Here is a 12,689-nt window from a genome sequence, read left to right on the forward strand (position 1 = left end):
TTAGGGATGGTGCCAGGTTTCCTCCAGACGTGACACTTGGCATTCAGGCCAAATAGTTCAATCTTGGTTTCATCAGACCAGAGAATCTTGTTTCTCATGGTCTGAGAGTCCTTTAGGCGCCTTTTGGCAAACTCCAAGCGGGCTGTAATGTGCCTTTTACTGAGGGGTGGCTTCCGTCTGGCCACTCTACCATAAAGGCCTGATTGGTGGAGTGCTGCAGAGATGGTTGTCCTTCTGGAAGGTTCTCCCATCTCCACAGAGGAACTCTGGATCTCTGTCAGAGTGACCATCGGGTTCTTGGTCACCTCCCTGACCAAGGCCCTTCTCCCCCGATTGCTCAGTTTGGCTGGGTGGCCAGCTCTAGGAAGAATATTGGCCACTGTGTTCTTGGGGACCTTCAATGCTGCAGAAATGTTTTGGTACCCTTCCCCAGATCTGTGCCTTGACACAATCCTGTCTCGGAGCTCTACGGACAATTCCTTGGTTTTTTGCTCTGACATGCATTGTCAATTGTGGGACCATATATAGACAGGTGTGTGCCTTTCCAAATCATGTCCAATCAAGTTGTAGAAACATCTCAAGGATGATCAATGGAAACAGGATGCACCTGAGCTCAATTTCGAGTCTCATAGCAAAGGGGTTGAATACTTATGTAAATAAGGTATTTTTATTTTTATTTATTTTTTATAAATTTGCAAAAAATTCTAAATACCTGTTTTCACTTTGTCATTATGAGGTATTGTGTGTAGATTGATGAGGAAAAAAAGTAATTTAATCCATTTTAGAATAAGGCTGTAACGTAACAAAATGTGGAAAAAGTAAAGGGGTCTGAATACTTTCCGAATGCACTGTATGTTTAACATTAGGCATGTTATTGTGCTGTCCGCAATAACACCCTTGTTTTGACAGAGACTTGGTGAAAGATTGTGTAATTATTGAGTAATATCACAACGGCAGGGGGATGGAGGAGCATGGGGCTGCTGGAAACCCTTTCCCCTTGATGAAACATATTGACCAACTGCCTCCTCCCTCCAGTTCTGTGCCATTTCCTCTCATTGTCACTTGTACTGTAAATGAGCTCTTCACAACTCATACTTTCACGCTGCTCCACATAATAGAAACAGGGCTGACCGACTGTAGCCAATAACCTGCTGTTGATGTTTTAGGTGATGACTTCATCCTCCCTGGGTTGAAACTTTGCCCCAGTGGAGAGTAGTGTAGTGGTGCACCCTGGGCTGTAACTGATCTTTCTTTAATAAGGTCAAAGGACCATGTTTAGTTCTTTGCCTCAGTCTCTACTACCAGATAAGCATAAATTCTGCTTCCTCACCGCCCGTCTCTCTTTTCCTCTCTATCTGTTCATAACCACTATACATTTTCGGGCAGAGAAAAGCAGACAGTGTACTGCCATCACACATTAGCTCTTTGTGTTTCTGTATAGCTATTTACTCACATACTTTTGCTCCAACGCTGCTTAGCTTTTCATCTGTTTGGTGCTAAATGATTTGGTTTGGAATGGTTTGAATACTGTATTCAACATCTGAGATAATGTAAAGAAGACACACCTGATGTCCTGCTGCTAATTATGAATAGGATATATATATAGGAGTATAAAAGTGTTCAGCTTCTATGTCAAAGGCTCAGATCAAGAGAAAGTATGACATTTCATACATTCAACTCTACAACAAAACCACAGTTGTCATTTTAATGTTATTCTAGATAGAATTTAATCAATTGGGGGGAAGCCAATTAACAATTAAAATGCATAGCAATTAACAATTAAAATTCATGTCCAGCCCCCTGATGAACCCATTGGTCCAGAGGGAATGAGTGATATGGTTAAATTGGGCCTGGCAGTCAGACTGCAGAGGAATGCAGGGCCTTTGTCTATCTGAGCGAAGAGTGGGTCAGGGGGAGAATGTCATTGATGATTGCAGAGAGGTGGAAAGAACCTCCAGGAAGTTCTCTCTCTCTCTCTCTCTCTCTCTCTCTCTCTCTCTCTCTCTCTCTCTCTCTCTCTCTCTCTCTCTCTCTCTCTCTCTCTCTCTCTCTCTCTCTCTCTCTCTCTCTCTCTCTCTCTCTCTCTCTCTCTCTCTCTCTCTCTCTCTCTCTCTCTCTCTCTCTCTCTCTCTCTCTCTCTCTGTGTGTGTGTGAGAAACTTGACCATGCTGAGCCTCTCTCGGGGGCCACAATCCCTGGGCACAACCACTGCTTTGTCTCACCCCATAAACACATACCACACCAGCACCACCACCCCTCCTCTATTGGTTGCTGCCTGGGTCTGTGAGGCCAGGTACCCAGGGGTTGCCAGTGGTCCCATTCTTATACACATAGCTGTTCTTTGCATGGATTGGCCTAACAAATACATTGTTGGCATACGTTAGAAATAATTTTAGACCATTGTTATTGCAATACGTTTTTGAATAATATGTCAATTCACTCAATAATACTTACTTTCTTATGCATATTTTATGTTACTGGTTCCTCATTTTTGGACCTTTTGACCAAACAGAAAGATTTTACATGCCTTTAATAGATCATAGATATTTCACCACTAAAATCAATATTGACTGACAGGATGAGAGAACACCAAAAAATAAACCTGCTGTTCTTTTGAGCTTTGCTTTGGCTAACGTGGACAAGGCTTGGGACAAGATGCCATGGTGATTATAGATTTAATTGTCCATGGTACACTAAAAATGGAATTAAGCAGTAACTGGATCTTTAGCCAGTGGCCCCTTCTGACCAGTGCCTGCCGTCTCCTGTCACATTGCTCATTCCCCTCTCTGTCAAGGGACAGCGAGTAACTGCAAATGGCCCTTTCAAAACACACGACAGCTGGAACACAGGGCAAAGGTGACTGAAGCAGTTGCAGTGTGGGTATGGAGGGGGCCACAAGAAGAGCAGCTGCAACTTGAAGCCCCTATCTGTACTGTGCTTTATAAACTCCAGCAATTAAAAAGTTAAACGAAAGAGCAACTTCTTTCCCTCAATATATGTATTTTGAAAATTTGGAATTAGAAATCTATGACGACCAGTGAAAATGAGAAACATCTGTATTTTGGTGTTAATTACTCTCCATAATGAAGCCTTATGATGAACTCCTCTTTGATAAATAAATACAGTGTGTTTATTGAACAGGTTCCATCACTCCTAAAGAAAATATCAAAGTGTATATTTTCTTATAGATGTGACAGAGAGTTGGGGTTATGGCATGTTGCGATACCCCCCTAATTTATTTTCCTGTTTTATTTATATAAACTTTCTGCCTTTTGGACTTCCAATTTCCTGCTGCCTGGGCTCATCCAATATAAGTTGTACCAATGAGATAAAAATACATATCTGTTGGAATATCAAAAAGATTGTTCTGCATCCTTCTCAGACAAAAAAATACTGTTTATAGAATGGGAGCATAAATGTTTCTTCCATTTACATTAAAGAGAAGAAAGAGAATCACACATTATGCACTGTGCACACAGAAATCGTTGAAAGCATCAATCAATTCCCAGGTGGATATATTCCAGAAAAGGGAGATAGATTTAGGTAGGTCAAATTATGTTCTCAAAGAACACTGCTACTTGCTGCCACTGTGTGAGTTCATGCAGTAGTACAGAACTTATTGTGGTCGGCGTTATCGCGAGACTGGTCCATTAACAACCTGCTTGACACACAGCGCTGAGTGCAGCTTGCCTGCCAGGGTCGAACTGAGCTCAATAAACGACAGGAGAAGCGAACATCTGTCCGTACATCATGAAAGGACGTCAGAACATTTAAGAAAACACGGCGACAAGGAAAATATCTGTAAGTATTGCGTTACGAAAATGTTGAAACCGAAAGTTATAATACCCAGCGCTACCTCCATGCAGCGCAGCTGGCTTGGTCAGCGACAGTTGCTGAGCTCCTTTGCTGTTTAAAGGCTTCGAGCCATGATTTACGACCATGTAGCGTTATCTTCCTGCCGTCTTGGCTCTGTTTGTAGTTTTCCTTTCGTTAAAACAGGCTAAACTAGTGCGCGAAAAGCAAACGCTTGTATGTTCTGTTTATTATAGTTTAGGCCTAATTAAAAGTTCATAGGGACATTTATGTTTGTTTTTTTAGTTTGGCCATTGTTATTTTAATAACTTTAAATGTTTTTACACCAATAGAACAAAATGATGTATCATTAAAGTTGTGGCTGACCAGTGCGGAAAAGGAACAACGACGCGTTATAAAGTTATCCATATATCGACTGTTGTCAAGTGTCCTTTAATCCTTAAATAGGCTAAAATACGCATTTTCTGAAAAAGTGTATAATATTTTAGTGTTGGGACTGATGCAACCTCTTAAACAAGTTTGTGTGTCTTTTGTACGTAACTCGATTGAGTAACATATGGCATAAAGGGGAGCACAGCTGGAGGTAGCGTTTCCATTGCGGTGATGTCAGAGCAGCTGACTCCACAGCTTGCAGTGTAATTAGCAAACAGAGCACAAGTTTACTCACTCCCTTGGCTTTTTTCTTAACCTTGCCCGATGGGCGAGTGCTGGTATCCACAAACCTGAGTTTTTGCCTGTCTCTATGTGTGCGTGCTTGGTAAATGAACGGTTCCTGATGATTGTTCAGTAAACACGAACAACGGCTGAATAGCGATCGTTTTCGTCTTTGTGAAGGCGTGCGTGAGACTGTGCCCAGTCCGTCCGTTTCACATTTCCATGTGAAGCTCAAAAACGAGTGATTAACTAATAGGACTGCTGTTTGTAACTGGAGAGAAAGGTAGGAGAGCTCAACAGGACAACACTGAAAAACACACACCTCCAGCTGTAGGCTAATCGAGAATAATATAACAATATTTATATTGATTAAGTAGCCCTATTGATGCGTAAAGAAGTCGACATAAGGACCCTTTTACCATATTGTAATAGGGATGTTGCTTCTATTTAACATAAAATGGAAATGTAGTCTTATTTTAACTTTTATTTTTAAACAATTGTATGTGGATGTCTTGCATTTTAATTGCTAATGTTTGCTTTGCATTGATAGACTACTTTGTGGCATTTTCTGCAAGTTGTATTATTTTTCCTGTACATTTCCTTTTTGTGGTTGGGTTACTTTTGTTTGTAGTTTCCTCGAACACCAGATGTGTTGCTAGCGCTCTGTGGTGCCCCCTAAATGGCAGCATTTCGTTGATTTAATATCCAGTTTTTCCTGTTTTTCATCAGGTTATGAAGGAAGAATGGAGTTCCCAGACCATAGCCGCCAGTTGCTGCAGTGCCTGAGTCAGCAACGTCTCCAAGGTTTCCTCTGTGACTGCACTGTTCTCGTAGGGGATGCACGATTCAAAGCGCACAGAGCCGTGCTGGCCTCATGCAGCATGTACTTCCATCTCTTCTACAGGGACCAGCCAGACAAAAGGGACGTTGTGCATCTGAACAGTGACATTGTGACAGCCCCGGCTTTCAGTCTGCTCCTTGAGTTTATGTATGAGGGGAAGCTGGAATTCAACACTCTGCCAGTGGAGGATGTCCTGGCTGCGGCCAGTTACCTTCACATGTATGATATAGTGAAAGTGTGCAAAAGCAAGCGGAAAGATAAGGAACTGTGCTACCTGGATGAGAAGGTTAGCGAGGGGATAGCACTGAGCTGTCTGGAGAAGGAGAACTCCTCAGACAGTGAGCTGAAGAGCAAGCAGCCAGGGCCAGGCCGGCGACAGACACAGCAGCTGCCCCAGAGTGCCCCCCCGGCAGAGGAGTTTGACATGGACAACAGCAAAGTCAGGCTGGCTGTCACAGATTGTGATAGGTCTGCACAGAGTAGGCAGAAGGCAAACGGTCACCCTGGCAGGTCCCCGGACCTTGTAGGTGTCAATTATGTGTCAGCAGAGGCCAAGCCCTGCGTCCAAACAGCTGGAAAAACAAAAGCTGATGTCAGTAGTTCCACAGTATTGCTGTCCCAGAGGTCCCGCGCTTCAGTTGACATGGACTGCGCTCTGGATTTGTCTTTCAAGCCACTGTCTAGCAGAGATCCCATACACCCCTCCTACGTCTCGGGACAGCTGGCCCTCGACAGCCAGCAGCAGGGCACTGAGCCACTTGTTAAAGATGAACACGACTTGCTGTCAGAGCAGGAGGACAGTGAGCCGATGAGCCCGGAGAGCCAGCGCTTTGGGAATAGTGCCAGGAGCTCAGTGGTGACAGGGTTCGCTGCCCTCTTCCCAGCCAACAACGGCTCCACGGTGGCCCTGCTCTCCCAGGAGGAAGACCTGATGGAGGAGGAGGAGGGGGTGGGCTGCGGAGGAAGGAGGGGCACGAGGGGCAGAGAGGGTGAGGAGAGGAGGGGGAGGCTGCTGGGGGACAGTGAGGAGGAGGACGACCTGGCCTTCTCGGACATCTCCACCTCCAGTGGGGTACTCCTGCCCCCGGGGCAACAGGTGTGTGTGTGTCCACTCTGCAGCAAAGTGTTCCCCAGTCCCCATGTGCTCCAACTGCACCTCAGCTCGCACTTCCGCGAGAAGGACGGGGCGCGCTCCAAGCTCTCCCCCGACGGCTCTGTTCCCACCTGCTCACAGTGTGGCAAGACCTTCTCCTGTATGTACACCTTGAAGCGGCACGAGCGCACACACTCTGGCGAGAAACCATACACCTGTGGCCAGTGCGGCAAGAGCTTCCAGTACTCTCATAACTTGAGCCGGCATGCCGTGGTTCACACACGTGAGAAGCCTCACGCCTGCAAGTGGTGTGAGCGGCGCTTCACCCAGTCTGGGGACCTCTACCGCCACATCCGCAAGTTCCACTGTGGCCTTGTCAAGACCCTCGCCATTGGATAAACCCCTCTCACCAGTGCCATGAAATAAAACAGAGTAGCGTCTTATCACTCCCTGAGTACTACTACTGCATATACCTCCCTAGTAAAGTACTAGTTATACATATTCAGAAATTGTTAAAGACATATCCTTTTGGAATTCTAATCCATGTGGCATTTCTTAAGTTAAAGTGTAGCAACTTTATAATGCACAAAACTGGACTTCACTGGAAAGATGTTGGACTTTGTATTATTTAGTTTTACAAGAATAACATGGGGTGCTTTTCCACTCAAGCTGGATATATGTTGAAGGTGGACAAATCAGTTGCATTTGTTTATTTCTGTCTTGGTTGTGCAAAACTGCTGAGCTTGATGAAGAGAGTATTCTGCTAAAAGAAACGCATTTCTACACACATCTCCAAGTGAATTATAGCACACTCCTGAATGGATGAACAACATTTTGATTAGTGCACATGTGGAAGGGGAAACTAAAACCGTCCTAGAGTAGCAATCTATTTTAAATCCAACCTTATTTATTAGTCGACCTGCTTAACAGGAAGAAATATCACAAGGCAGTGAAAAAATATTTGAAGTTGGACTACTGGATAAGGATTTTTGGTAGCTAGTATTGTCATTTTCTTTATGGTAGGAATGAAGCAGACCACAGAATGTTTCCTTAGAATAGAGGACTAAAATAAATACAGGAGTTGCAAGGGTTTTTCACATCATAGTAAGATGGAGCATGTCCTGAAGGAGTAACTTTTTTTCTACACTGGCCTTTCAATGTTAATCACAGCTTAGAATCGGGCTGCTGTATGAACATTAAAAGTGAATTGTTTTGTCACCTTTACGCTCTAGCATGATGCATATACAGTTTGGGTGGTAATTACTAAAGATTGCAGCCAATGCCTGTAACACTGGTGCCTACTGAAATTCTTGACACTCCTGTTGTTCTCATACAAGCATAGGACCTCTTGCCTTCAATACAACTAATCTGTGGGCCTTCAAAAACGTGGTTAGCACTTTCCCTTTACAGTGCCTTAATACCAGGAAATAACTTGGTCACTCAGTGATAGCCCTTGGCACTTGTATGCCAATTGATTTAATGAGTGTACTTACAAGAATGTAATAAATGTGGCGTAAAATCAAGCTCTTTATTCATTAACAATTGTTGACTTCAATTTCTGGGTTATTTGTCTGTATTACAGCACTGTAAAAGAAAGGGTAACCACATGTGCATATTCCTTTGCTGTCCATATAATAATGCTGGAGACATGCCCTGATAGACAGGGCAGAGAGTGGGAGAGATGGTCAAAGTATACTGTGTGTGCCTCAGTGCTTCTCTGAGGAGATGGTGTACTGTGGATGTATTGCTGCCACACTGTCTGTTCATCAGAACACGTAGCTCAAAATGTTAAATCTACTGAGTTTATTTCGCCCCTTGCATTTACTCTTATACTGTATCCTATCAATTTTTCTGTTAATGTTGAAGTACTACTGATGTCTGATTTAATGTTTGAGTGAATCCTTTGGTGGAACTTAGCTTGACAGAATGTGGATTTCATGGGCCTGTTATGTGTTGGAAGGATTTAATTGTAGTTGGGTTCATTTTGATGCTATACATATGATTCATACAAGGTGAGTAGCACTAAAAGTCCAAGATATTGGTTTCATCTGTCCTGAGAAGACTTGATCTGAATTATTTATTAGTTTAACTTAGTTCAGGGTTTACTTTAGGTGTGATCTGTAAAGATGAACTGATTTCTCGAGCTTAGAGACTTTTGATGTCTTGCCTTGCCATCTTGGTACTATTTAATTGGTATTGGGGTCATTTATTAATTTCTGCAAATCCTGTTACTGTAACGAATTGGTCTGTTAATGTATCTTACACAGAAATCTTAAATTGCGTATTCTCACCGAACATAGCGAAGCACTTGTTTTGAGCATGCATATAGTTTAAACACTGATATTGTCTAGGCTGCTATTTTACTATTTGTATATTTAATGTAAATATATATTATATTTATCAATATGTATGTCATTTCTCTGTATTAGAAGAACACAAGTAGAGTGTTTCACTAAGGCTTCAATCTCTTAGGTAAGAGTTTCATGTCTTCCCTCCCACCGTGATTTGGGTTTCCTTTTCCTGTCTCACTCCAGTGAACTTGGTTTCCTTTTCATATTTAAGGTCTCACAGGCCATGTCTTCACTCCAGATCAGAACAAAACAGGGAGTAATACTGCTATGACTGCTGTTCCGGCAGAGGAAGCAGTTGTTCACAAGAACAAACACACCGATATGGTGTAGAATATCTATAGAAGTCATACAATACGAGCATTGTTCTCCTGTCCCAGGTAGTTCTCAAGGGATCATTGTGCATCTCTACCCTCGCTGTGGGGAAAAAGGCACCATGAGTCTCTCTTTGCACTTTTTGTATTGAATGGAGCCGTTGGAATGCGAGAAATGTATTTAGCAAAGGGAGACTTGGAAGACGGTAAACAGGTGCATTGTCTGGAGGCATCGAAGATCAGCCCTCGATTCCCAGCATGCATTAGATAAGTGCTTCATTGTTCTTTTATGTGGAGAGGATACTAAAGTGACTATCAACACAATCTCTATAATTGTAAGCGTATTTCTCTTTTCAAGTGTTGGTGTTGCCTGATTTTCAAGAACCTTTTTTAGATAAGGTATCGCAACATTAATCGGAACTTTATAATGAGAATAGTAGTATGTAGGTAGTATTTATTAACATCCAATTATATACGCATTTCATCATCCTCCCCTTGGAATGAGTTTCCCAATATTTCATGAAGCTGTGTGTGTTTCAGATAAATGTCATATAGTGTTAATTTGTGGTATTTCAATCAACACAAAAGAATGTAGTTTGTTGCATATTTTGTCTCACTCTTTTGACAGGATCATTTTGTATGTGATGCAGTTGAAACATTGATGTATTGTTGATGTATTGTTTTCTCTAATGTGCACATGTAGTTGTACAGGGGTAGAAAACAAACAGTGAAATCTTCTCTTTTGATGGTTTCTCAGTCATTATTTATATCTCCAGGATTGTTACAGAATGTGCCTTGTAGAAACACAGACAAGTGTTGCACCTGGATTTGCCCTTTTTGTACACTACATTTGCCACAGACTGCTGTGATGATATTCAGACTATACAAACTTCTGTTCATTTTATTTTTTTCATTGTATCAAAACGTCAACTAAGCCCGTTTCAGCTGCTTTTAGAGACGAGTTTCAGGGTTGGAGTTTGCTACTGTTAAATTAATTAATCTCTGTAAAGGTTTTTAATCTGGAATTCAATTTAATGTTAAGCAAACTGAATGCAAGTATTTTTGTTTGGCTCTAAGCCAAGTCCATGTTTAGGAATTAACCTAATTGTTTTCCATAGATGTCATGTTTAATGTGAAACACTGAATATAGATTTATGACATGTATGAAAACTCATGCCACTGCTCCTGATCAGTGGGGTTCTGTTTTCCTAATTCATGGTGTAGGATTTAAGTCTAAAACTGAGTATTGGGTTACATTAATACTGGAATCTTTGTCTTTGGCAGGTTAAGACTGTGAAATTGTGTATAATCATGAGAAATATTTATTGAATTGTTTCTTGTGCAACATTTGACTCTCTCAATTGATTTACTAAATGTCAATGGAAATCTTAGAATTTGTAGAAGTGCCATTAGAATTTAATATAATTTTTTAATAAGAAAGGTATATTTTATAGTAATCAATTGCTTCCGTGTTAGTGGTTTATAGATTAGGGGACAATCTTATTCAGAATTGACATTGTGTAGAACTTGAGGCAATTTATTTTGATCTGTAATTGTATGTGTTTTGTTTGCGCTTTCAGAGTGTGCTTGTGTGTGTGCGTGCTGTGGAGATGTGACAATCTTGAGTTAGGTCTTTATTAAGATTATGCATAGATTAAACAGAACACTTTTCTGTGCCTCGTGTGGATGTCTTTCTTGTGCGTTTCCTGATATTACCATGTTAACATCATGTATAGGTCCACAGCTCTTCCCACTTTGTGATTTAGTTGTTCAATCCTATGTTTTGTATTCTACTGACCAAGACACCAAATTATCTGACACTAAACTAAGACAGGATTTGTGTCAATAAAGCCATATAATAATTGGCATGAGAAATTGAAGTAATTCTCATTCAAACTGGTGAAAGAGGATTTTTCCACTGTCGACCTTTAGATATTGTCAAGGAGAGTCTTCATTGTTGCCTGTGCACAAGCAACACCCGATAAGTGTGTGTTGGTAGTGAGAGGACTGTATACAGACAACACAATGTGAAAATACTGTGGGTCTTCTCTACCCCATTGAAACCATAAGCTGCAGCCAAGGATAGGTGGTCTTTAGCGGTGGCATGTCATTGTTCCAGAGCTGCAGCCAAGTCCGCAGAGAAAATACCTTTGAATACTTTCAATTGTTATGTGTCATATTAATCACCTTTTCATTTCCTTTAATGAAAGTAAACTGCAAACACTGGATTAATTATTCCCCCGCTGCACATCTAAAGAAATCCAGCTGCTGTGTTATGCATTTGGGGATGGGTTGGGAGTTCCCACCACCCTCCCCAGCACACCAATTCTGTGGTGCACAGACAAGGCAGCATCCACCCAGCCCCCATCCCAACCCCGAACTACGGCCCCAACCTCGGCCTCATCCAGCCACTGGGTAGTAGCTCAGGCACTCCCTTTGTCTGCGCCAACTCCCGAGCACTAACTTTATGCACAAACAGACGACACTGCCGCGCTGGGCAGCCAGCCACAGCACAAAGAAAACAATGTCCTCCCAAGATCATTCAAAAACACCCCAAACAGCCTCCACTACCTCCCAGTAAATAAGGGACCTCACACTGTAAACATGTATTCAGTTCTCAGGGTATTCACATCACTATCAGCATGTCACATCTGCACTAGGCCATCACATATGGATTTCTACATGAACCAAACCTGAGTATGGAAAGTATGGTCCATGGGATAAGGATTAACTGCTAGGTGTCAGGGCTGTGATGTGTGCTCTGAGTTAAATCATGGAATATTGAAATCATTCCTTTCTAGGACTTTAAGCCTGGTACATTTTGATGGTTTTGGACCTCTACAATACTCTCTGTATTTATTTATTCCCCAGTTTAGAGGCAGACTTGGAGGAAGTTGTTGAGATAAAAGTTGTAAGTGTCCACCACCTCACAAGGCCAGCGGTGGGAGCCCTTGACCTCTGAACGGACTGCCAGAGACAGCTGGTGTGGCCCATGTTTATTTATTTATTTCTTAACAAAAGACAGGTGGTAACACTTGAAAAGGGCACACACACATACACAAAGAAACAAACAGCTTGGTACAAAAACCCAGTCTCAATTCTCTTATATAGACAATAATCTGTGGCATAGACATTATTTTCACTCAAACTCACCATCACGTTGCTCTCAGAAACGGTAACAATATATTTACTTAAAAATAGACATTGTCGTAAAATGTTTTTCTCAGTTACATTTCCTTTTATTTACTTCATTCAAATTCTTCTGCAATACATAACCTACATTAAGAAATTGAATACATGAATGACTGAATTAGCTAGACAGTTGGATACATAAAACATATCACTGGTGTTCAGGTCATGCTGGGGTTGCCTTGTTTGGAGTGACTCGTCCGTGGAGTGCCAAGACCGTGTGTCCTTGGTCCACTGCACAGCTGTCACTCACTCCCTGACGCATATTTATAGCAGCAGCATCACTGGGCTCGGCGCTCGCACTCCGGGCACAGCTGGTCCCCAAAAGAATGGGTGAAAGACAAAGCCACACGCTCCCACTGCAGTTGGTGTCCAAACCTGACCAGTGGGCCTCTTCCCCTCATAGGGCCCCATACATATGCCAGGGGGAGAGGAAG

At 42.2% G+C, this 12,689-nt stretch overlaps 1 protein-coding gene across 2 annotated transcripts; it reads left to right on the forward strand.

Moving 5' to 3' along the window:
* Positions 1-3,685: 3,685 nt before the first annotated feature.
* On the forward strand, positions 3,686-10,739 carry LOC311145838 (zinc finger and BTB domain-containing protein 18.2-like). Of its 2 annotated transcripts, none has more exons than XM_084182164.1 (2): positions 3,686-3,801; positions 5,197-10,739. In XM_084182164.1, exon 2 carries the CDS (start codon positions 5,211-5,213, stop codon positions 6,798-6,800), a length of 1,590 nt encoding a protein of 529 aa, XP_084038290.1. In that variant the 5' UTR covers positions 3,686-3,801; positions 5,197-5,210; the 3' UTR covers positions 6,801-10,739. The 2 variants fall into 2 exon arrangements, with proteins under 2 accessions (XP_084038290.1, XP_084038289.1); XM_084182163.1 differs by lacking the exon at positions 3,686-3,801 and adding an exon at positions 3,854-4,750.
* Positions 10,740-12,689: the final 1,950 nt, after the last annotated feature.

The sequence above is a fragment of the Coregonus lavaretus genome (genome assembly GCF_964263955.1).
Source record: "Coregonus lavaretus genome assembly, chromosome: 18".
NCBI lineage: Eukaryota > Metazoa > Chordata > Actinopteri > Salmoniformes > Salmonidae > Coregonus > Coregonus lavaretus.